The 22,022-nt window shown below is 39.7% G+C and overlaps 1 protein-coding gene across 1 annotated transcript in view; it reads left to right on the top strand.

The window, feature by feature from the left end:
* The window catches only part of Lrguk (leucine rich repeats and guanylate kinase domain containing), a 67,021-nt gene extending 60,838 nt beyond the window's left edge, over nucleotides 1-6,183 (top strand). Inside the window, exon 16 of the mRNA XM_077796416.1 lies at nucleotides 4,010-6,183. Coding sequence (XP_077652542.1) covers nucleotides 4,010-6,183 — 2,174 coding nt within the window. The remainder of the gene's footprint in view (nucleotides 1-4,009) is intronic.
* Nucleotides 6,184-22,022: the final 15,839 nt, after the last annotated feature.

The raw sequence follows: 22,022 nt of genomic DNA, 5'->3' as shown, positions 1-22,022 counted from the left end.
TCTCTACATCAAGCACTAGTTCTTTACAAAGCCATGGCCTTTAGGGTACCTAATGAGGCTTCCATAGGCCACAGAACTTTCTCTTGAGGAAATCTGGATCCTGTTGCTTTGGTTCTGGGCTATCCCAGCAACCTGTGATCTTTAATTTGGTCCCCAGAGTAGACTGTTCCTGTGGGGACTATGCCTTACGTTAGCGTATCCTCCCCTGATCCCCAAGCTGGGTCCATCTCCCACTGTAAATTAATAAATTGGTATGCTGGCTTTCATGTTAGTCTCTTGTGATTTTAAAAACACAAGTCAGTCCCCTGAGGCTGACCAGTTCTGCGTAACTGAGAAATGTGCATTTCTGTATGGGTGCCTCTGAACAGAGGCGTATGAGGAAAGCAGCTTCCACATCTGGCAGGATACCCTCTGTATTTTGTGTTTTCCTTATTCTACAATGATAAGGAACACTGATTATTGGGTGCATTTGCCATTTGGCAAATTAATAGACTAGATAATGTGTTCATAGGAAAATGGACTCCCTTTTTAAAGGGTATAATTAAATTGTATTTGTTTGGACTAATTAGGTTAGGCCTGTCTGATTTAATGAAAGGTACGAATTACAGAATTTGTAAAAATGTTACCACTCTCAGATACATTTAATAACTGAAACCCAGCCATCCAGTTATTGACTATCAGAATTCTAGCTTGAAGAAGTAGACGGGAGAGATTGCAATTAATATATAAGATCCCTAGCTTCAATAGAACTTTGCTTTTCTAAGGCAGGTTTAATATTTTGGAAAAGATTGTATTTTCTTAAGCTGAGATTGTATTTCCTTATTTATATAGTTAATTTGTGGAGGGAGCTATGTTTTTTTAGTTGACATTAATTTTAAGGATAAACTTGCACATAAAGTGAAACTGTAGAGACCAGACATTATTCAACGGAGTATTTAAAAAATCCTAACAGCCACAATCCTTATTAATAAGCTTTTATGGCATCTCCAATGGCCCAAGAATTAGGACCAGTGGCTCAGTTAAGGACTGTGAAGTCCACACCAAGGGAAAAGGGCCAGATAAGAATGAAACTCAGTGTAAGAAAACAGTTTACAACTATAGTTCCCTAAATGAATGGTCAAAAATGCCTGAGAAAGGGTCTTGACCCAGTAAGCCACTGTCCTGGGCCTGGTTGGTACTCACATCTTTGCCTCTGCACTAAACTAGGTACTCTAACTTAAAGTTCTACAGTTTAGGTACATTTACAAAACACATTACTTATCTAAATGAGATTTAGATAAGTAATAATAATGGACTGGAATTATTTTTTGGTTAGTGGAGTTGTCCAAGGAAAGAAATTGAAATAAAAAAATTTAAAAGATTCTGTGAAATACTGGTCTGAGCAATTAGAAAACTGTACTGAAAATAAGAAGTCTCACATTTTTATTCTAGATTTATCCAGTAATCATTAATATGATTTAAGAAATTATTTTGAAAATAATTATTTTCTTAAGAAAACTGTATATAATTTTATGGCCATTATTAGAATTTGGCCTTCCAAAGCTGAGGTTTTTCCCAGTTGAATTAGACCATCTATGTATTTAGGCTTCAGTACAAACAGAAATCTTATAGTCAAACAGCATTGTCTTTCTAAAAGAGGTAATCCTGTGTCAATGCAAACTAAAGATAATTCCCAAATATTTGAAGTTACATAGCTTTATCTTTAGTGATTGCATGCTGCTAATTTGTAACTGAGAATGCAACTATAATGTCTGCTTTTAAAAATGGGAGTGAAACAAAGAGATGGAAAGTAAGCCAGGGGCTATCATTTCTGAGTACAGCATCTGTCAGCCTAGACCTAGAAATGTGAACCTTTACCAGTGGATAGTTAGTTGAATTTTTATTTAATGCATGTGTGAAATAGTAGCTTTAGGTCCAGATGATAAACCCTTGAAATATTTAGGTGTCCAATTAATATACAGTATTGCAGTTTGTGTATAGAATTATCTTGGTTTTTTTCATTATAATAAGACAAATAATATTTGTCTCTAAAGCCCAAAGACCTAAAAAAGTTGATTAAACACTACCTTTTCTATAAAATCAAGAAATACTATATTCTCAACCCAGGGTGAGGTATGTCTTGCCCTCCATTTGTCTGGAGACAGCCTATTTCTAGGTGGTTGGTGCTTCCAATAAAGCTTTTAGAAAGCCGAACCAACTATCATCCTGAGTTTTTGCTAAAAAGATCATGAAATGAAATTCTATTTGCAAATCATTATGAAGAATTCTGACTAATGGTAGAAGAAAATGATGATGGTAATGATGAGTCAAACAGAGGAAAACTGAGCAATTTACTGGCCTGCAAAGTGGTGCCCTTATCGTTAATGAAGGGCATGGAATCATTTGCCAAATTATGTGAATTCCTAAGTTGTAAAAGTAGGAAAAGAAATTCTGTATGTCTGACTATAGGAAACCAAGAGGATTAAGGAGGGAAAAAAACCTTTAGCAGCAGGTTTTACTGTTCTTGTATTTTTCTCCCTTTAAATTACCTTTTTAATTGAATACATCTATATACACACATATGTATATAAACCATATATGTTTTATTATGTACATATTACATGTATGTATATATATGTATTTATATATGTAGAATTACTTAACTGTTAAATTAATTGGCCTTAATAGCATTCCTAATGTTGTATGGCCGTCACCACTTCCTATGTCTAGATATTGCTAAATTTTCCATTACCCAAAACAGAAACTCTATACCCACTAAACAATAACTCCTCCTAATCCTTGGTAATCTCTAATCTACTTTCTGTTCTCTGTGAATTTGCCTATTTTAGATATTTTCATTGTTTTATATTTTAATTTAACCTTGTTTCTTGCGTAAGGTAGTATTTTAGTTTATATTGTTATATACTAGGACCATAAAAATGATGGACAGGGCATCCTCCCAGGAAGTAAGCTTTTCCTCGTTTCTACTTGTTCCCTCTCCCTCCCAAGAAACATCTGGTTTGACCAGATGCAAGGGGCTTCCGGTGTAGGAGGCTCAGTATAACCCAGAGCAGCTTAAGCCCGCTGCTGGGAATGGTGGCTGGGAGTGTGGTTTGCTGTGGGGGACAGGTCTGTCCCTCTGGGATCCCTTAGAGGTCTTTTTGGATTTGGAATCTCTGAGGATCAGGTCTCTCCCGAAGTGAACAGAGACACGTTTCCTCCAGTTCCAGACTGATGCTCCACTTCTGCCCACTGCACTAGGTAAAGGGCCCACGTGATGGAGGAATTCTTTTCTACAATGTCATGTCCAACATCGTTGGTGGCCTCTGAGAGCTATTGTGAAGCCAGGGTAGACTTGGTGGGAAAAGAGGAGATCTGGGGATGAGGGTGGGGCTGTGGGAGCAGCTCAGAGTGCAGATTCTCAGGAGCAGCTTCTCTGAGCCTTGGTGCCTGGGGATTTCAGTGGACACTTTCTTTACTTCCTTGTTTCATTCATCACTTATTTACTGAGTTTCTGCTGACCCTGGTGCAGATGGTCAGGTATTGGTACTGGTATTGGTAAACAGGTGTTGGTAAACAGACAGGACTCTTCACAGGGCTCACACAGTGTATTTAAGGGGACCACCGTTAAACAAAGGAACAAACAAGTGCAAGATCATCCGACTTGATGTCCATCCTCTAGTTTCTCTAGTCAAAAACAGCCTTGATTGCTAAGGTCAAAATTTCAGATCTCATTCATGTGGAAAATTTCTTCACCACCCAAAGACCCAAACTGGGCTCCTGGGCTATCCTCTTTATGTTTACTCGTTAGAGTTCATGTGTTCAGTCGATTAAAATTGTCCTAAGTTCTACTAAATAAGAAAATTGTAGAAACTTAGTGTCTGTGAGGAGAAGGAAGATTGAGTTCCCCTCTATGTGATTCTATTCTTTTTGAGGATCTGTGTGCATCACAAAAGAGGGAGAAGTTTTTGTCATTAATTTCTAGGCGGTTGAGACCATTTTGAGCTAACTTGTTTTTGTATTGAAGCAGGAGCTCCCTCTAGCAGGAAGACTGTCTCTGGGGTACCAGCACACCTGGTTCCTTCCCCCAGGCGCCTGGCGAGACTGCAAGCAGATGGCCAGGTACCAGAGCATCTCTCCGGAGTGCAGATTCATGGAAGGGTCCCTGACCATCAGAACCCAGTTCCCTCCCAGAATCAAGAGCTGACTCAGGAGGGAGAAACCCGTAAGAAGGAGCTTTCTTCCAACAGCCTCCACAATTCAGAGCCTCCTCAGCAGCTCGACTCATCAGCACCCGGGGCTCCTCAGCAGACCCCAGACAAATCTCCAAACCCAGTGGAAGGGGATGTTCAACCATCAGATCTTTCTCCAAAAAGAACAACCACTCAGCCAGATGTCCCTAAAAATGACGCCGGGCCATCTGAGATGAAAGCCGGTGAAGTGGGGCAGTCCCACGCCACTGCTTCTCAAGCACCACCCCAACACTCCAGCCCCTCTCCACCCCACGGCCCTCAGCCAGACCAGGATGAGGAATCCGGGGAGGCCAGGGTGGCCCCCAGCAGCCCTCCGCTGTCTGAGCCACCTCAGGGACCTGGCCCATCTGCTCTCAGCCCTCGGAAAATCCAAGAAGCTGAGTCAGCCAAACCTCTGCCCCAAGGTTCCCGGCATGATCTTCCAGAAGAGCCCCCCCACCCTGACCCACCTCTCCTAAAGGGGGGAACCCCCAAATCAGAAGTTGTCCGGGCCAGTACCCCCTACCCAGAACTGCCACCTCCCCAAGACACAAGGACAAACACAAAACAGACCCAGGACAGGGAACACCCAGGGACTTGGCTCCCTAGGAGTCGGCTGGCTCCTACCAGGCTGCCCCAGCCTCAGACACTGGCTCCCCTGCAGAGCAGGAGGCCCACACCCAAGCTCCTGTCACCCAGCAGGGAGGAGGCTGCGGGGACAAGCTCAAATCAAAACGTGACCCCCTCTCCCAGGCCTGTACTCACTCAGGAAGGGGACCCTAGTAAGCTTCCTCCCATCAGCCCTCCCAGTTCCAAACCGCCCCCAAATCTGAGCCCCCAGGCAGCCCACAGTGCCCAGCAAGGCCGGGAAGAGAAAGCCAGCGAGGTGAGGCTCCCTCCCATCAGCCCCCCCTTCCAGGAGCAGGCCTCGCAGCAGCGCAGCCCCAGTGCCTCCCTGGAGGAGGAGGCGCCCACCGTCAGGCTCCCGCACATTCCTTCTCCTGTCACGGAACCTCAGCTGCCTCAGAGCACAGGCCCTCGTCCTGAGGCAAAGCCTGCAAAGGAAAGGAGAGCTCCCCAAGCAGCCCGTTCCTCCAGCAGGAAGGTTCCAGATGTGCAGGCCTCGCCCCACGGCCAAGGCCAGGATTCCCTGCCGCAGAAGGGAGCTAGGAAAAAAAAACTCCCTATCCAAGGAAAGACAGCGCCTCCGAGAAAGGCACCTCCCAGAAGCCCCCAGAGAGACTCGCCGCTGGAATCCCAGAGTGAGCCAGGACCCACAGAGGTGCCCGACCACCCTGACCCCATCCCTCCCCCCAGCCCCCAGGGGAACCAGAGGGAACCAGTCCACACTCCAGGAATTTCTGAACCATCACCCAGAGATCCCAAATCACAGGAAGAGAAAAGAGGGAATGTGCGTCATTCCAGAAAAAAGGCCCCGACCAACCTTCCCCCACGTGACCTGGTTCCAGATGTGGGTGTATCCAACAAGAGACCCTCTTTGAAAGCACCGATTTCTGAAGGATTATCTCAAGAAAACGATACTGCCCTCGGGGGTGACCAGCCAACTCAAGAAGTTCGGCCCCCACCCAGCAGACCCCTTGGAAATAAAAAGGTCCCTGCAGAGCCAATCCAGGACCCAGAGAGAAGGGAGCAGGCTCATAAAAAGGAAAGACCTCCGAAGAGAGAGAGTGTGTTAGACCCCCCAGAGCATGAGGGCGTGGCCCTTGCCCAGCAGCCTGTCAGAGAGACACTAGCCCATAAAGGCACCCGTCAGACCACAGAGATCCCCGTCCAAAGGGACGATGCTCTTGCTTCCAAGCAGCAAACCAAAGAGAGACAAACCCGAAAAAACGTGGGGGGTGCAACACAGGACAAAAGCCCTGCTGCTCCCCCAAATCAGGTGTCCTCTGAGGAGAAGGCCAGCCGGACAGGAAGACTGCGTGCCAGGGGCAGTCAGAGCACCAAGGTTTAAGTCTCCCCCAAGCCACCAGACCAAGCTGCACCGACTCAGATGGAAAGCCAAGGCCAGGGCACCATGAGTTACACACAGGCTTCCTTCTGCAACCACAGGTCAGCACAGGTGGAGGGGCCATCCCATGCTGACCTGCCCTGGGGGCCCAGAAGGTGGCCAGTCTTTGTAACTTCTGTGCCCCTTACCTGGCTCACCATTTCTTGGTGGGAAGAGCAGCCACTGCAGGGGGAGAGAGCAGCAGGAAAGACAGCTGGGTCGGTTGCTGCCAGGGATGGCCAATCTGGGTCCTGACATGGATTCCAGTGGATTCCAACGTGGACTCCAACTTGGCCGAAGCAGTCAGTGCCTGAGAGCCATTGAATTTTGCTCTCTGAATTAGGAAAATCCACTTCTAGAAAATTCTCTCATACCTGTTGCATTTATCCAGGGAACCCAAAGCATAAAGAACTCTGAAAAAGGAAATCTTGTTGTTTCTGGAAAACTCTACCTAATTTGTGGGAATCTTCTGCAGGGGAGAGGACACATCTTTTTACACATGTAGCTATGATCAGGAACCTCAGATTTGCTTTGGCATATGTTGCTTGGAACTTTTATTTGAAATGTATTTTAAAACGAATACCTTCCTTCTCTCTCGGAATAGGAATCTCATGTAAATTAGCCCATGCTATCATTATGCCAAACCATCTGGTAGAATTAGTTAAAAGAATTAGTGGGAAAGAAGATCAGGTGAATCCGTTTTTCATTTATCTATTTATGTCTGTTCTCTTCTACTGCTGTAAATGATGTAAGTCCAACCAGGGCCAGCCTAAGTGAATGTGTTTAGAAGGAAGTGGAGTTTATCACACAACTATGGGAAGGGCAGAGGTGCAATAGGCTCTCAAAGAGATAGGGGACCAGTTACTGAACATCACCAGGATCTTTGTCATCTCCAGGACTCTTGTCATCTTCTGGACTCTTATTTGGGACTCACACCATCTCATATCTGTCTCTTTCTCCATGTTGGCTTCATTCTCTGGACTACAAATGCCTGTGTGTCCATTTCTGCACATGGCAGGGAACATGGCTATCAACAGCCGTCAAGTTTATATCTGGTTTTACCTCTGGTAGTTCTTGCTACTATAAAGGGATTAACTTGAATTGCATGTTTCCTCACTTTTAAGATTAAAAACAATCCATCTCCAATCAGGCATTTCATTTTTGAACCAATCTCTGTTACCTTTGACATCAACCATCCCTGTGCATGGAAACTGAATTCCCCAAGAAGAGAGAATAATTGTGATCCAGGCAGCAAACCCAAGATTTCACTGTTGAACACTTACAGGATATTTGTTATGTAATTACTGTGTGCATATGCAATGTGCTAAGCAATGTCTGGCATTCTGTATTTTAAAAATGTAACTGATGACCAAATGCCGGTATGTCTTATACAAAAGATATGTATCCACAAAACAGTATGAGTAGCAAATGTTATTTCAAGAGCAGTAGAGGAAATTGATATTTTAAAAAATCCAGGATTTGGAATCTTCTTATAAGCTAGGAATCCTCCTGTAAGTATGTAATGTTGGTAATTTTCTTCTGACTTATCTGGTTTGTTCAAGATAAAAGTTATAGGGTAATTTTAAAAACATATCATAATTTATACTTATTAAGTCATTCATCCAATAAGCATTTGTTGAGCGTTTCCTGTGTGCCAGATACTCTGATAGTTGCTAGATATAGTGGGACGATAAGGACCCTTCAAAGAGCGCTCTCTGTCATCAAGGAAGACAGACAAGAGGGTTAATTTCAACACTAGGTAATTAGGGTAGCTAGGGACCCTGTAGCATGCTAAGCTGTATTTGGCATCCCACAGACAGAAAACCCGTTTATTTACTTTTCCAGACTCTCCTAAGAACACCAAGGAAGGACATTGAATTCAGCCTGAGATAGGAACATGGGATCAGGAAACACTTCCAAGAGAAGGTCATCCTTCTGCTGAGTATTCAGGGTTGCAGAATTAGCTAGTAGGCTGATGCATGTGCATGTACAGCATGTGCATCACCCAGAGGCGTGAGCAGTTAGCATCTTCTGTGTACCCTGATGCCAGGAGAGCTTAGGTCTGTGTAGAGCCCAAAGGGCCTTTTGTGCTGTGCTGAGGAACCTGGAATCTTGATCTTGTAACAAAATAGGGGTGCGGTGGATAGTCAATTTTGTACCTTAGAGGTATCTTTCTGGAGGTGAAATGGAGAATCAACTTAAGAAGGGTAATGCAAGAGGCAGGAGGAATGGCTGGCACGTGATGGCAAAGGTTGGGACAACAGTGAGGGCCTGGTAAGGCAGTGACGGCAGGAATGGTCAGATCCAGTCAGCATTATACTGGGTGTAGGGTCAGGTAGATTATGAAGAAAGAAGAAAATAAAGGTTTTCCATGAGTTGTGCATGGGGCACTTCAGAGGTGCTCATGCCTCACCTAGGCGAAGAACTTCAGAAAGGTACCTACTGTGCCCTCTGCCCCTGTTTCTGAGTTGTGTTAGTGTTCAATGGGTAGCTAAAGCACACTTTCCACCTGACTTGGGGGAAGCTCCAGTTTCCCTTCCCTGAAATTCTTAATGGTAATAGAAGTTTTTGATTGTTTTGCTTTGGTGTAGTGTGAGTTTTTAATGTCTCAGATTCAGTGCTGGATTCTGATTTTGTGGATGACCATTTGTGGTTGAAGCAAAGCAGTAGAAAAGATTGTCAACTCATCACAGGTTTTTACTGCTGTTATTGTCTTGATGTAAGGGAAAGTTTAGATTTTTAAATGGAGACTATATATATTCAACATTGTCATTTTCCAGTCTACATTTAGAAGCCAAGTTTATATTATTTTCATTTGATATGTTTCTCAGCAAAGTGATTTTTGGTTGGGGAAAAAAACATTGGAGACTTAAAGTCACAGTAATTAGTAATGTCTTTGGCTTCTTAAAGTCTGGTACCCAGCATTCAAATTAACAAAGATAGTAGTTTCACTAGACTTGAGAATCTTCTTCAGATATTTAAGAACTAATCAATTATTTTCAAAACCTCAAAAGTTAATTGGAGAAAGGCATGATTAAGGGCCGGGGTCTTAGCTCAGTTGGTAGAGTACTTGCCTCAAATGCACAAGGCCCTGGGTTCAAGGAAGGAAGGAAGGAAGGAAGGAGGGAGGGAGGGAGGGAGGGAGGGAAGGAAGGAAGGAAGGAAGGAAGGAAGGAAGGAAGGAAGGAAGCACATGATTAAAATTTCACAAAAGAGGAAGTAAAAATGTCCAATAAATATGTCAAAAATATTTAGTTTCATTATAAGTTAAAAAATATCAAGTTAGCAAAGATGTAAAAACAGGTTAATGCTTATTTGGGGGAGATCTTTGTGTCACAGCAAGAAAGTAAACTGACACTTTCTGGGGGACAATTTTCTGGGGGACAATTTTCTAATATCTGTCAAAGACCTAACCTTTAGTCTAATAATTTAAATCCAAGAGTTATCAGGAGAAAATCATTTATGTGCATGGATATTCATATCAATTTTTTATAATAGCTAGAAATAATTTAGTCCTCTAAAGGGATTTTAAAAAATAAGTTATGATGCAGCCATATGCTAGATTGCTGTGTTGTAATTATAATCATATTGTAGAGTATTTACTTAGAGGATATTCACTATATATTAAAGATAAAGTTTAGGAAGGCATAGCTAGCATGGCTTCAGTTGTTATGTCTGGATTGTTTTCCCCTCTAAAGATCACCTTGCTGAGAAACATCAAATGGAAGTGATATGAACTTGGCTTCTAAATGTAGATTGTATAATGACAATGTTAAATATTTATAGTCTCCATTTAAAAATTAAAAATTTTCTTTAGATATTAAGACAATCAATAACAGCAGTAAAAAAGTTATGAATAATTTTTTCTCATTTATGTCTTTTAGTATTTTCTAAATTTTCTGCAATTTATGTTTATTCAAAAAAGTAAATAGAATTAAATTCTCTGTCACAAACATACACTGAAGAGCTTGTCATGTAAAAGCAACAGCCTTATGGTCTATTTCAATTTGGCATAATGAAGAACTTTCTAAGAGTTAGAGGTGATTTGCAGAGAAACAAACAGACTTCTCCAGAAGTTAGATGCTCTTTTGTGGAAATCTCACAAAAAGTCTCCATCTGTTGGGTGATTTGTTGGAGTAGATGAAATTTAAATATCCTTTAATGATCTATGATCCATTTGTTATGACTAGCTCTACTTCTTGGCCCTGAGGAATCCAGCTGTCTGTTTTATTAAAACTAGAACAGAGCACACTTAGTATTCACTAGATCACTGGCTTTTCAACATTTTTGACCAAGATTCATAACTTGAAATACATTTTACATGGGAAGCAAAGCGTCATAAAGCTCCATTACTATAGTGATACAACTCTGATGTTTTCTGTGTGCTGAATTTTAGCTTTCTAAATGTAGCCTATAGCCTGCTGCATTGATTTCACAATTTGATTTGCAACATGCAGTTTAAAAGCCCTGCACTGAACCCTCTAGGCTTTGCTTGGGTGCCATCTTTGGAGGCTCATTTACCGGGTCATCTGCCTGTCTGGCTGCCATCAGGTGAGGTTGAATGTCATCCCCTCATTTATGCTGAATTCTCTGAAATGATCTGTGTAGTGGCAGATATGACCTTTGTCAATGTTGGAGCTCAGGAGAAGATATATCCAAAATTCGTATGCATAATTATAAGTTCTTTATGTAAAGCTTAAAAAATACTTCTTGATAAACACCGCACATGATCTCTATCATAGTGTTTCCTCTACTAAGTTCTTAACTGACTCCTCTGATTTTTGTTCTGTGACAACCCTGAAAATAATCTTGTTACCATAAAAGATCCTCACTATTGATATAGTAACTAGCACAGTATGTCCATAAATGAATTCAATTGCTTAGTTCAACTTGAAAGATGCAATTCTAGAAATCACTTTTCCGTGTTGATCAGGCATTCGGAGAAGAGTCTACCCTTTTATTTGTGTTGAAGATAGATAAATAAACATTAGAAGACTAAACCTCTAATCTTAAAGGTGATAATAAAAGGGCAATCCTGCATAGCAAAAGATAAAGCTTTTTTTTTTTTTATTAAAGATTGTAACCTTAGAAATACATGACTGTGAATGACTTCAAGAGTCAAAGTAATCCTTGGAAATTCCAGTTCCACTACAATGTCACCCTGTGAACTTGGCAAGTTAGAAAGTTCTCATGTATTAAATGGAGGCAATACTAGGATTGCTGTGAGGATTAAATGAGTTAATATATTGAAAAATACCTATAACAATGTCTTCCCCTTTTCCAATTTTTCCTATATAATACAGATCTTAGATAGCAAGTTTCCTCTCTTGAAATTTGCCTACTCTATGTTTTATCTTCTTCAAAGTGTTGACTAGTTATTTTGTGATAAACTCATTCATTTTTAAAAATCCTGGATAGTAGTACTATGTTTTTTTTTTTTGTTGTTCATTTGTTTTTTGTGGTGTGGGGGATTGAACCTGGGGCCTTGTGCATGCAAGGCAAGCACTCTACCAACTTAGCTATATCCCTAGTCCTGTAGTATTATATTTTAATTGAACCATTCTGGATGCCGTGCTCAAATGTTGTCATGTTAATTCAATGCTACAGAAGACATTACAAATTATGAAGCTTAGTAGAAATAAATGTTTTTGTAACTCATTTTCTCTGTATGTGAATGTGTTTTCATGAACTTTCCTTTTTATTGGTATAGAAATAGCTTCTGATTAAGTAACTGATTATTCCTTTGACTGGACTGAAGACTATAGCACTTTACAGTTACAATAGTTTAATAAATATATTCACTTTATCATGGAACCATGAACATTCTTACTATTTCCACGGACTTACATGGTAACGTTCTCCTGCAGTAGTTTATTTTGCCAAGAAAAGTTATCATGGATACTATGGGAAATTATTATTTTTCTAATTTCTATCATTCCTTTCTTAGAAGCACAAATAGCAAAGCTTTTAAGATATAATCTGTCCTGGAAGAACAGCTTCTTTTATGTACCTTTGGTTTTGTAATAGCAGTTCTTGATGAACTAAATATTTTTTTTAATTTTTCAATATAAATTATGTGACTATTCTATTAGAAATAAATATCTTAAATTCTAAAGAAGATTGTTGTGTTTTATTTTGTTTAAAACCCTTTTCATGGCTACATATTTCAGTATAGAGACTCCTTTTTAGGATTTTATAGGTATTTACATTTTATATATGTATATGCATTTAATCATGGTAGCTATAAGTTACTCTTATTAGTTGTAAACACACACACACACACACACACACGCACACACACACACAAACCCCTTATCACATGTTTTTTAAACCCTCCTTTCAGTGGAGAAAAAAATGAATGATTTTAAAGTCATTTGGGCATCTGAAGAATTTTGTCTGAAAATGAAAGTCTTATTCAAGTCATTCATTTCCAAATGCTTCCAAAGAAAATAAACTCGAGTGTGGATACCTTTATTTTTGCAAGGTTTTATTTAAATGTTTTAAAAAGTTCATATTGGAAAGTGATTAGTCTCATGTTTTTGGACAGGAGAACAACTAAATTGGTTTGCTATACAAGTAATCTGATGGACGTGGAAACACTGGTCATTAAAATAGGGATTTTTGTTTTTCAAAATATCTTCAACCTGACCCACAAATGGCATTTTTTTTTACAAATTATTAACTTGAATGTATGTGTATAATAACAGATCATCAATATCTTTTATTTTCACTTTTACGCAGTAAAAGGCCCTATTTAGCCTGTGTGATGATGATATCAAATATACATGCAAATGCTTTATACTTATGTAATTATATCTCCTGCATTTGTTATCTAGGTTGGATTCTATGATTATTCTTTTAAAACATTTTCTTCAAGTAGCATTTAACTTATTTGACTTCAAAGGGATGTAAGCCAAAATAAATGTCTGAGCCATTTAGAATTGTTTTTGAGATGCAGTACCAGTTGTGCCAGATACTTCATTTATAGCTTCCTGCATTTGGTAATGATACCAATCCATAAAATGACTTTAAAGTCTGCCATGCATCATTAAATTCTTTTATGCTTCATTGTAGGGGTTTAAATAAATTTAACTGGCCTATATACTAAAGAATTTGCTTCTTTTGTGGATTATAAAGTTGTGTGTGTGTGTGTATTTTTAAAATGTTGTCTCTAGTTGACTTTAATTTAGATACTTTGAATAAGATCACATTAAGAAACTTTGTGGCAGGGTATTATAACATTGATAATTGCTTTTTTTTTTTAAACTGGAAAGTAAGATCTTTTGCCTATCAATGTATCAAGACATTAGAAAATAAATTAGGAACTGTTTGAAACTCTTTATTATTGGAGTTCAAGTCATTAAAGTGGTGGCATTATAATGTGGTTTAATAGTAATCTGAACACATTATCTTTTACCCAAAATGTTTTGTTGCTGAGAAACCATTAAGACATTAAATTGCTGGAATTATGGCTGCCTTATATCATCAGATGGAACCTGATTCATTTTCGCCGTAGTTCAGATGGCTTATATTTTAGGTTAGAAAAAGAAACTCTGGCCCAAAAAATTGTATCTCAAATACATTTTAACAGGCATAGGATCTTTCTATGAAATTATATCAATGAAAAACCTTCGTTAATTTTTATCTTATTTCAGTCTGTTCAGATTTCTGTTCTTTTCCATGATGCTCTGTTAAAACAAGTGTTTTCTTAAAAACTAATGAACACAGGGTCTAGCCCTTCCATCTTCTCTCTCTCCCCACTGCACACCCGCTGTTCCTGTTTTTCTGTATCAGCTACACTGAATTCTTAACAGTGGTAATAGTCAGGTTAAGCATATATTTGGCTCCTTATACAAACCACTTTCACTGCCTGATATTTATTCTCCCCAGATATTTGAATGCCCCCGGCCCCCATATTTCTTGGTTTTAAAGTTTCTGTTCAGATATCACCACCTTCCAGAGGACTTCTGTTGACTGCCATGCCATCTCTCACTCTGTTCCCTTACCTGGCTTCGCTGAATGTATCATCCGATATTTTTAAAATGTGTTATTTGTCTATCTCTAACGTAAGAAGGTCTTCCTCTCAGGACTTTCGGCTCATTGCTACATGCCCGACATCCAGAACGGCAGCACAGGGTAGGTGATCATTTAATATGGGTGAAATGACCTCTTTCTCTGGAGAGTTAATGAAGAATGGTCCTGCATACAGTTGTCTCCTTTCATCCCGTTGGTTGTGATAAACTCGGTTCCTCCATTGTTCCTTTTCAGGTTCCTCTGTTACTCAGAGCTCCTTGGACGTAGGACTTGACCGTGTGTTGCCTGTGTCAAATCTCTCTGCTCTGTCCCAAGTTTCAGGTGCTAGGTTGTGGTGCTCTAGACTTTCCTGCCTTTATTAAATCCTTTTACTTCTCTGCCGCAGCTTTCACCTTCTATTATTGGTTTGGGATTGTTGTTGGAGTCTAAGTTCAGATTACAGACCAGCAAACTGCACAGAACAGGGACTTGATCTCCTATAAGGATTCCTGGCCTCAGGCTACCTGAGACTCTGCTCAGATAAGTCCTTGCATCTGTGGGCTGAGATTCAGACTTCTCCTTTTCAACTTTTCACCTTATCAAAGCACTTGAGTCTCGACAGCAAGGCACACAGGGACAGGGACAGGGGCCTGCCTTTTCAGGACAGGTTTTCAAGCCTCAGCCCTGATACCTCTGACCTTCAACCTCAGTCCCCACTCTTCTGACTTTGAGCCTTCACTTCACTTGTCACAGGTGGAAGGTTATCTGTCTTGATTTCAGCCTGGATCTCTATTATATTAAAATAAACTAAATTTCTGTTACAGATTAATAATATTTTTTTTTCTTTGGATGGGGTAACTTCCTACATCTGCTTAATTACATTGACTAAGGTATACATGTAAATTATTTATTTTAGCATTTTTAAAGCAACATTCCTGAAAGGGTTGATGCTCCTAAATAGCTATAGGTATTTATTCCTGGGCCTTCTATAGATGAGCGATACTAAATTAATATTCTTGCATTCTAGGTCTTTAGACATTCTAATGTTTTTAAAGGGAATGTTATATATTATTTATAAATATGTCATGTTAAACAGCCACCTCACCATCCCTTCTATTTGATCTCAAAGTTTCTTCTTGGCATTGCATGTTTTGTTTTCCTTTAAGCCCTTGGGAATAATTTTGTTAAATGGAAAGTAATTATGGCACCAAAACAGGCTGGTAGAGCAGTGGTACAGAATAGAGGACACAGAGACCAACCCAAAATTACAACTACCTCATATTAGACAAAGGTGCTAAAAGCATGCAATGGAGAAAGGATAGCATCTTCTACAAATGGTGCTGGGAAAACTGGAAATCCAGATGCAACAAAATGAAATTGAATCCCTCTCTCTCACCATGCACAAAAGTTGACTCAAAATGGATCAAGGATCTAGGAATCAAACCAGAGACTCTGTGTCTAATAGAAGAAAAAGTTAGCCCTAATCTCCATCACGTGGGGTCAGGCCCCAAATTCCTTAATAAGACACCTATAGCACAAGAGTTAAAACTAAGAATCAACAAATGGGACAAATTCAAACTAAAAAGTTTTTTCTCAGCAAGAGAGATAATATGTGAAGTGAATAGGGAGCCTACATCCTGGGAACAAATTTTTACCCCTCACACATCAAATAGAGCTCTAATCTCTAGGGTATATAAAGAACTCAAAAAGTTAAATAACAACAACAACAACAACAACAAAACAATAACCCAATCAACAAATGGGCCAAGGACTTGAACAGACACTTCTCAGAAAAGGATATACAATCAATCAACAAATACACGAAAAAATGCTCACCATCTCTAGCAATCAGAGAAATGCAAATTAAAACTACTCTAAGATACCATCCCACTCCAGTAAAAATGGCAGCCATTATGAAGTCAAACAACAATAAGTGCTGGCGAGGATGCGGGGAAAAATGTACACTCATACATTGCTGGTGGGACTGCAAATTGGTGCAGCCAATTTGGAAAGCAGTATGGAGATTCCTTGGAAAGCTGGGAATGGAACTACCATTTGGCCCAGCTATTCCTCTTCTTGGACTATACCCCAAAGACCTAAAAACAGCATACTACAGGGAAACAGCCACATCACTGTTTATAGCAGCACAATTCACAATAGCTAGAATGTGGAACCAACCTAGATGCCCTTCAATGGATGAATGGATTTTAAAAAAGTGGCATATATACACAATGGACTATTACTTAGCACTAAAAAATAACAAGATCATGGCATTTGCAGGGAAATGGATGGCATTAGAGCAGATTATGCTAAGTGAAGTTAGCCAATCCCTAAAAACAAATGCCGAATGTCTTCTCTGATATAAGGGGGATGACTTAAAATGGGGTAGGGAGGAAGAGCATGAGAAGAAGATTATCACTAAATAAGGAAGAGAGGTGGGAGGGAAAAGGAGGGAGAAGGGGAATTGCACGGAAGATGGAAGGAGACCCTCATCATTATACAGAATACACGTATGATGAAGTGAGGAAAAAGAAAAAAAAAGTATGTCATATTAGATTGGGTAGAGAGAAGTGATGGGAGGGGAGGGGAGGGGGGAATGGAAGGACAGCAGAATAAAATAGACATTATTATTGCTGTGGGTGTATACATGACTGTATGACCAATGTAATTCTGCAACCTGTACACTCAGAAAAATGAGAAATTATACCCCATCTGATTCAAATGTATGATGTCAAGATCATTGTACTGTCATGTGTAACTAATTAAAACAAAATTAAAAAAGAAAAAAAAAGAAATTATAGCTCAACGAAGATATGAGGAAAAATAAGATGTTTTATGGGACATTTTAAATTTTCTATATGGAGAGTCTTAACAGATTATTCTTTTATATTCTATAAAAGAATTTCTTAAATTGTGAATTACAATATATCTGAGATCATTCTTCACTGACCTCCTCCATATACAAAGTAAACTAAACTCATTAACATATTTCTATTGCTGCGTCTTTGCTGCCAGAACTTGATCTTACTATGTTTTTAATTTTGATGCTCATTAAAATGTTAACTTTTTTAGAAAAAAAAAAGAAAGTAATTATATGGGTGACTTTTCCATTAAGTATCTAGAAGCCATTGTTTTTGACATGTTCTACGTCCTAAATTCCATTCATAAACCTATATTGATTGAGTATTAGGTGTACTCCCAGGATATGACTCCTACATGTTACCAACAGACTTTATTATTAATTTTATTAATTATTGCTTTATTTTAAATATACATTTTAACTTTATTTTCTAGTTGAACTTTATATAATATCTTGTGTTTGGGCAAATACAAATATAAACATTTCTGTTGCTTCAGAAAGTTCTCTTATTCTATTTTGCGCCTTTTTTTTAAATCTTACTTTTTTCCTGCCAGATGTTCAGACATCCCACCTGGAATCTGAAGACGCTCCTAGGAAGTCTACTGCTTCGAATATATATGATTTCCGGGATCCCACAGACAGAAACTACTTTGCTAAATTATGGGCCAAACTTTCAGCCAGAAAAACACCAGTGGTAAGGGAGGGGCTGAAGGGGTGAAGTGGCAACTGAGCCTTATGTGATGTCAGGCAGAAAGAGGATTTGATATTTGGGGATGAATGAATTCCCCCCAAATTATTTTCTTACTGGTGTGAGTAAAAGACAGGACTTTTATCCTGCTCTTTGTACATCTCTAAGAGTAGATACTGATTCTAAAAAACAGAATATCCAAACTCTGACACTCAGTTCTTCTATTTTGTGAGAATAGAAAAACACTACAATAAAATTGATGCAGAAAAATATGTATTTCAAGAGAAAACTTGCTCTCTCACTGGGATATAATTTTTAATATTGTGGAGCTGAGCCTGAAAAGGGAGTCCATTCAAAGAATCTGTGTTTTATGACAGTACTGTTTTTTTCTTCCATATTTCTAGAGGACCATTATGGTTGTACATAATAGTGGAATTTGCTAATATACATTTGGACATGCACGTAATGACTAATACACCATATAATTTGACCAATATCACTCCCCAATATGTCCCCTCCACCTCCCCTTCTTCCCCTGGTCCCTTTCCTCTACTCCTACTGATCTCACTTCCATTTTTATCACATAGTACTATGTAAATCAGTCACGTAACTTGGTTCTAACTCAATTCTCTGGGAACTTAAGAAATCAGCATGCACTAGAGTGTCAAATATAAAATGGGCCCTATATGCAGATTAGGTTGCTCATTTTTCTTTTGTAATCGTTTTTCTGTGGTGATCTGGGAATGCAGAGAGACTTAAAAAGTTGCAGTTGCAGCCGTGGCAGAACTTTTGTTTTCATTGTCAACTCTGTGCTTGTGTTTCCTGAAGCCTGGTCTGTTCAGATAATCACAGCATCTTCCAGAGTCAGAGCCACAGGCAGTGGCCCAAAGCACCAGACTGATTACTGGTCTCTTCCAACAGAAAGGCTCAGGCTATGCCACACACAGACAGAGCTATGCATTGTATTCGAAGCCATACTAGTTGTCGGGCGTTCTGGGGGCAGGAAGCAGTGTCTCTGCGTGAATGTCCTGTGTATTCTTGGCCTCCTCTCGGCTGGCGGGCCTCCTCCACCTTCCACTCCCAGCCTTCCTTCCACGTGCATGCTCTCTCATCATGGTCCAGCCGACTCTCTACGACCTCTTGGTTCTGTGCCCACACTTGCAGCAACTTCCTCTGTCTCTTTAATTCATATTGCTGAAAACAAGATAATTCACTCATCCCACTTTTCAAGCCACGCCACACAGGTCCTATTAGAACACGTGTACAGACCCCTGTGGCAGGGCAAGAGCGAGGCCTCCTTGGAGGATGCTGGGTCTTGGAAGCACAGTGGGTGGGTACACTGTGAACATGTTGAGTGTGGGAAATGCAGGCTTCTGTGTCCAAAATAAATTAAGTCTAGAATTATTCGCATCTACCAGGATTTGTGGGAGATCAAATATTAGTCATTAGAAATGGAGATCCCTCCCCATAATCACTTTAAATTAAGAATTCTAAGACTTAACAATATTCTGGAAAATTACAGAAGGGCCTGTGGCCTCCCAGCCACCACAGTTATCTTGGGGTTGTTCCTTGTGTAATATTCTAAATTTTCTATTTTAAGCCAGTGACTCTAGCATTTTTTGTATCTTCTCTACTTGTAGTAGTTTTTTTCTACTCTGCCCCTTCAATCTTGCGGAACTCTGGGGAGCCAACAGAGGTGAACAGGTAAACCCCCCTGCACTTGAGGAACCCATTACCCTCTGTCAATTGCAGGGCTGGGAAATTCAGGTCTTCCCAGGTGAGTCTCCTCATTGGCCCTGGCCTCCTTAGATGGTATGGCTTGACGCTTCGAAGAGCTTAGCCTTTCGAATACAAGTTCTTGAATCTCCATCTGGAACATGGGTGTCCAGAGTTCAGATCTCCAGACCACAAAATCCTGACCACCTTTACTCCTTCGTGATAAGCCTGTGCCTGACAACCAGATCCAGTTCTTTCCCAGTTAGGTTGTCCTACCTACCACATAGACAGGCAGAAGCACGTATCATTGTTTGGCACCCTTCTGCAAATGGGTATGTCATGCTTTATTTATCTGTGAGAAAACTTGCAGGCCTTGTTAAAGACAGTTTTTCTCTGGTCAAGGGCACTAAGATACCTGGAGTTGGGGACTGGGAAACACAAATGGAAAAACCCACACTCTGCTCTTAACTGTGATTCATCTCTTAAAATTTTAATATAAGATTAGCAAACAGTACGGAGAAACCCAAAGAGTGGGAGGGTGTGATTAAAAACCATGAAAGTAGAAGGGGCCACCTAGATGGTGATAGATGGGGGAGAAGAAGCAGGTGACATAGATCACCTGGGGTCAAAAAGTCTCACGAACTTTTCACATGCCAGATTACTCTGTACCTGCAATGCACTCACTGAGAAGCTGTTTAGCATCTATCCAGGTCATCCAGAGCTCCGTGTTGAACTGAAATGTCTGTTGTGACAGGTGTCAGGGTTGGCGGATACTGATCCATGCTGATAACAATGCCCAGACCCAAGAGGTTGGGTGCCTTTGCCTGTCAGGCTGGTAGTATAGATGGAGTTACAATGTAACAGGGTGGTTTTACAGAAAAGCCAATCAGATCCTTCAAGAATTGACAATTTACTTGAGAAATTAGTCTAAATGTCATACTGAATTGTTGTCCTATATATGGGTGCATTTATCTAAGGTTATTTTGGGTGCCTCACTTTTCTTTTAAAGATTATGAATTTCAACAAATTTCACCATTACATGCAATTATAGTGTACTAAAAAATATGGAAAAAAATGAAAACTTCAAAAAATTATTCACAAAAATTATGAATTCAATTCTATTTTGAAATTTGCAAATATTTATCAAAATGTAGGAGATCTCTCAGATGATTAGTCTTTGCACTGCAGGGATAATACCACAAAATAAGCAACATACTTTTTAATGATTGCAACAGAAGGTTCAGTGAAACGTTACAGTGTTATGTTAGGGAACATAATTGCCTGTATACAGCATTTATAATTTAGATAGGGCTTTCACTAGATTATTTATGTATTCCTCACTGCAGTTCTAAGGAGATGCTATTTTCCTTATTCCACTTTGGAGTGTTCTAGTGGAATTGATAAAGGAATTACAACTTTCTCTGCCAAAATAAACAAATGATAAGTTGTCTAAAAGGGAAAAATGTAGACTTTTTTTTCTTTTTTGATATCTTATCTGTAGATTTAATGTGTTCCTATTTTCCTTTGAGAATTATTAAGTAAGTGATGTAAAAAGCAGAAATTCCCATCTGTAATATCTTCCATGAGGTTCTGTTTCTCCGGAACATACATCCCACTTAAGATTGCATTCTCCCTCTGCTCCTCAATCCCACCTCAAAACTCACCATGTAATGAGGTTTTGGAGCACAACGCCTCTCATCTAATATTCTGCTTCTTCCTTGGCCACCGTGTGTCAAGGAGTAATTACAGAATAATGAGGCCAGCTCAAAGATATTGTATGACTTTTAGAATCCAGTCTTAGTCCTTGGTAGACACATAGCACATGTTATAACTAGATGATTGAGAATATGTTTGTTATGTGTTTTTGGTCTATGCTTGTTTCTATCTCCATTTGACTATTGGCTCTTTGACTCAGGAGGAAAAATGCACTCTGTGGTATTCTTGTACTGGGTAATCTTACAAAAGTCACTTTTCTGCTATGTAATACCATTTCCTTCTGCAAAATAGAGATATCTACTTGACAATATCTTTGTATTAAACTCTTTTGTAAATTATTGATTTTAAAATAAATGTTAGTTGTTGCTATAGTGATGGTGATGGTGATGATTGGCAGGAAGTGGGGAAGAGTTCAGACCTTTCGCTGCACTTTTTATGTTCAAGAATAGCAGCTCTACTTTGGGGGCTCATCATATCTCAGTATCACCAAGAACCTTCAAATCCATGAAAAGTGGTTCATTGGACTTCTGCCAATGGCAGATTTAGCACTTTGGACCAACCCCCTCTGAAGACTACTAAAAAAACAAGATAAAAAAAAATCTACTGGAAGATATCAGAGAGCAAAGAGACAAGTGGAAAATTATCTGACCAGGAATTCAGGGAAAATGATCCTGAGAGATGAGCCTGGTACCAGAGATAGGCATGATTGAAGCTGAAGTAACACTTCTGACATCTTGTGGAAATACAAAAATCAGGTGTGCTTGCTTTGTGTTGGTGAGTGAAGGGCTGCAACCTTGCAAGTGGGGGTGA

The sequence above is a fragment of the Urocitellus parryii genome, chromosome 3 (genome assembly GCF_045843805.1).
Source record: "Urocitellus parryii isolate mUroPar1 chromosome 3, mUroPar1.hap1, whole genome shotgun sequence".
Lineage (NCBI taxonomy): Eukaryota > Metazoa > Chordata > Mammalia > Rodentia > Sciuridae > Urocitellus > Urocitellus parryii.
This window is presented reverse-complemented; position numbering and strand designations above follow the sequence as displayed.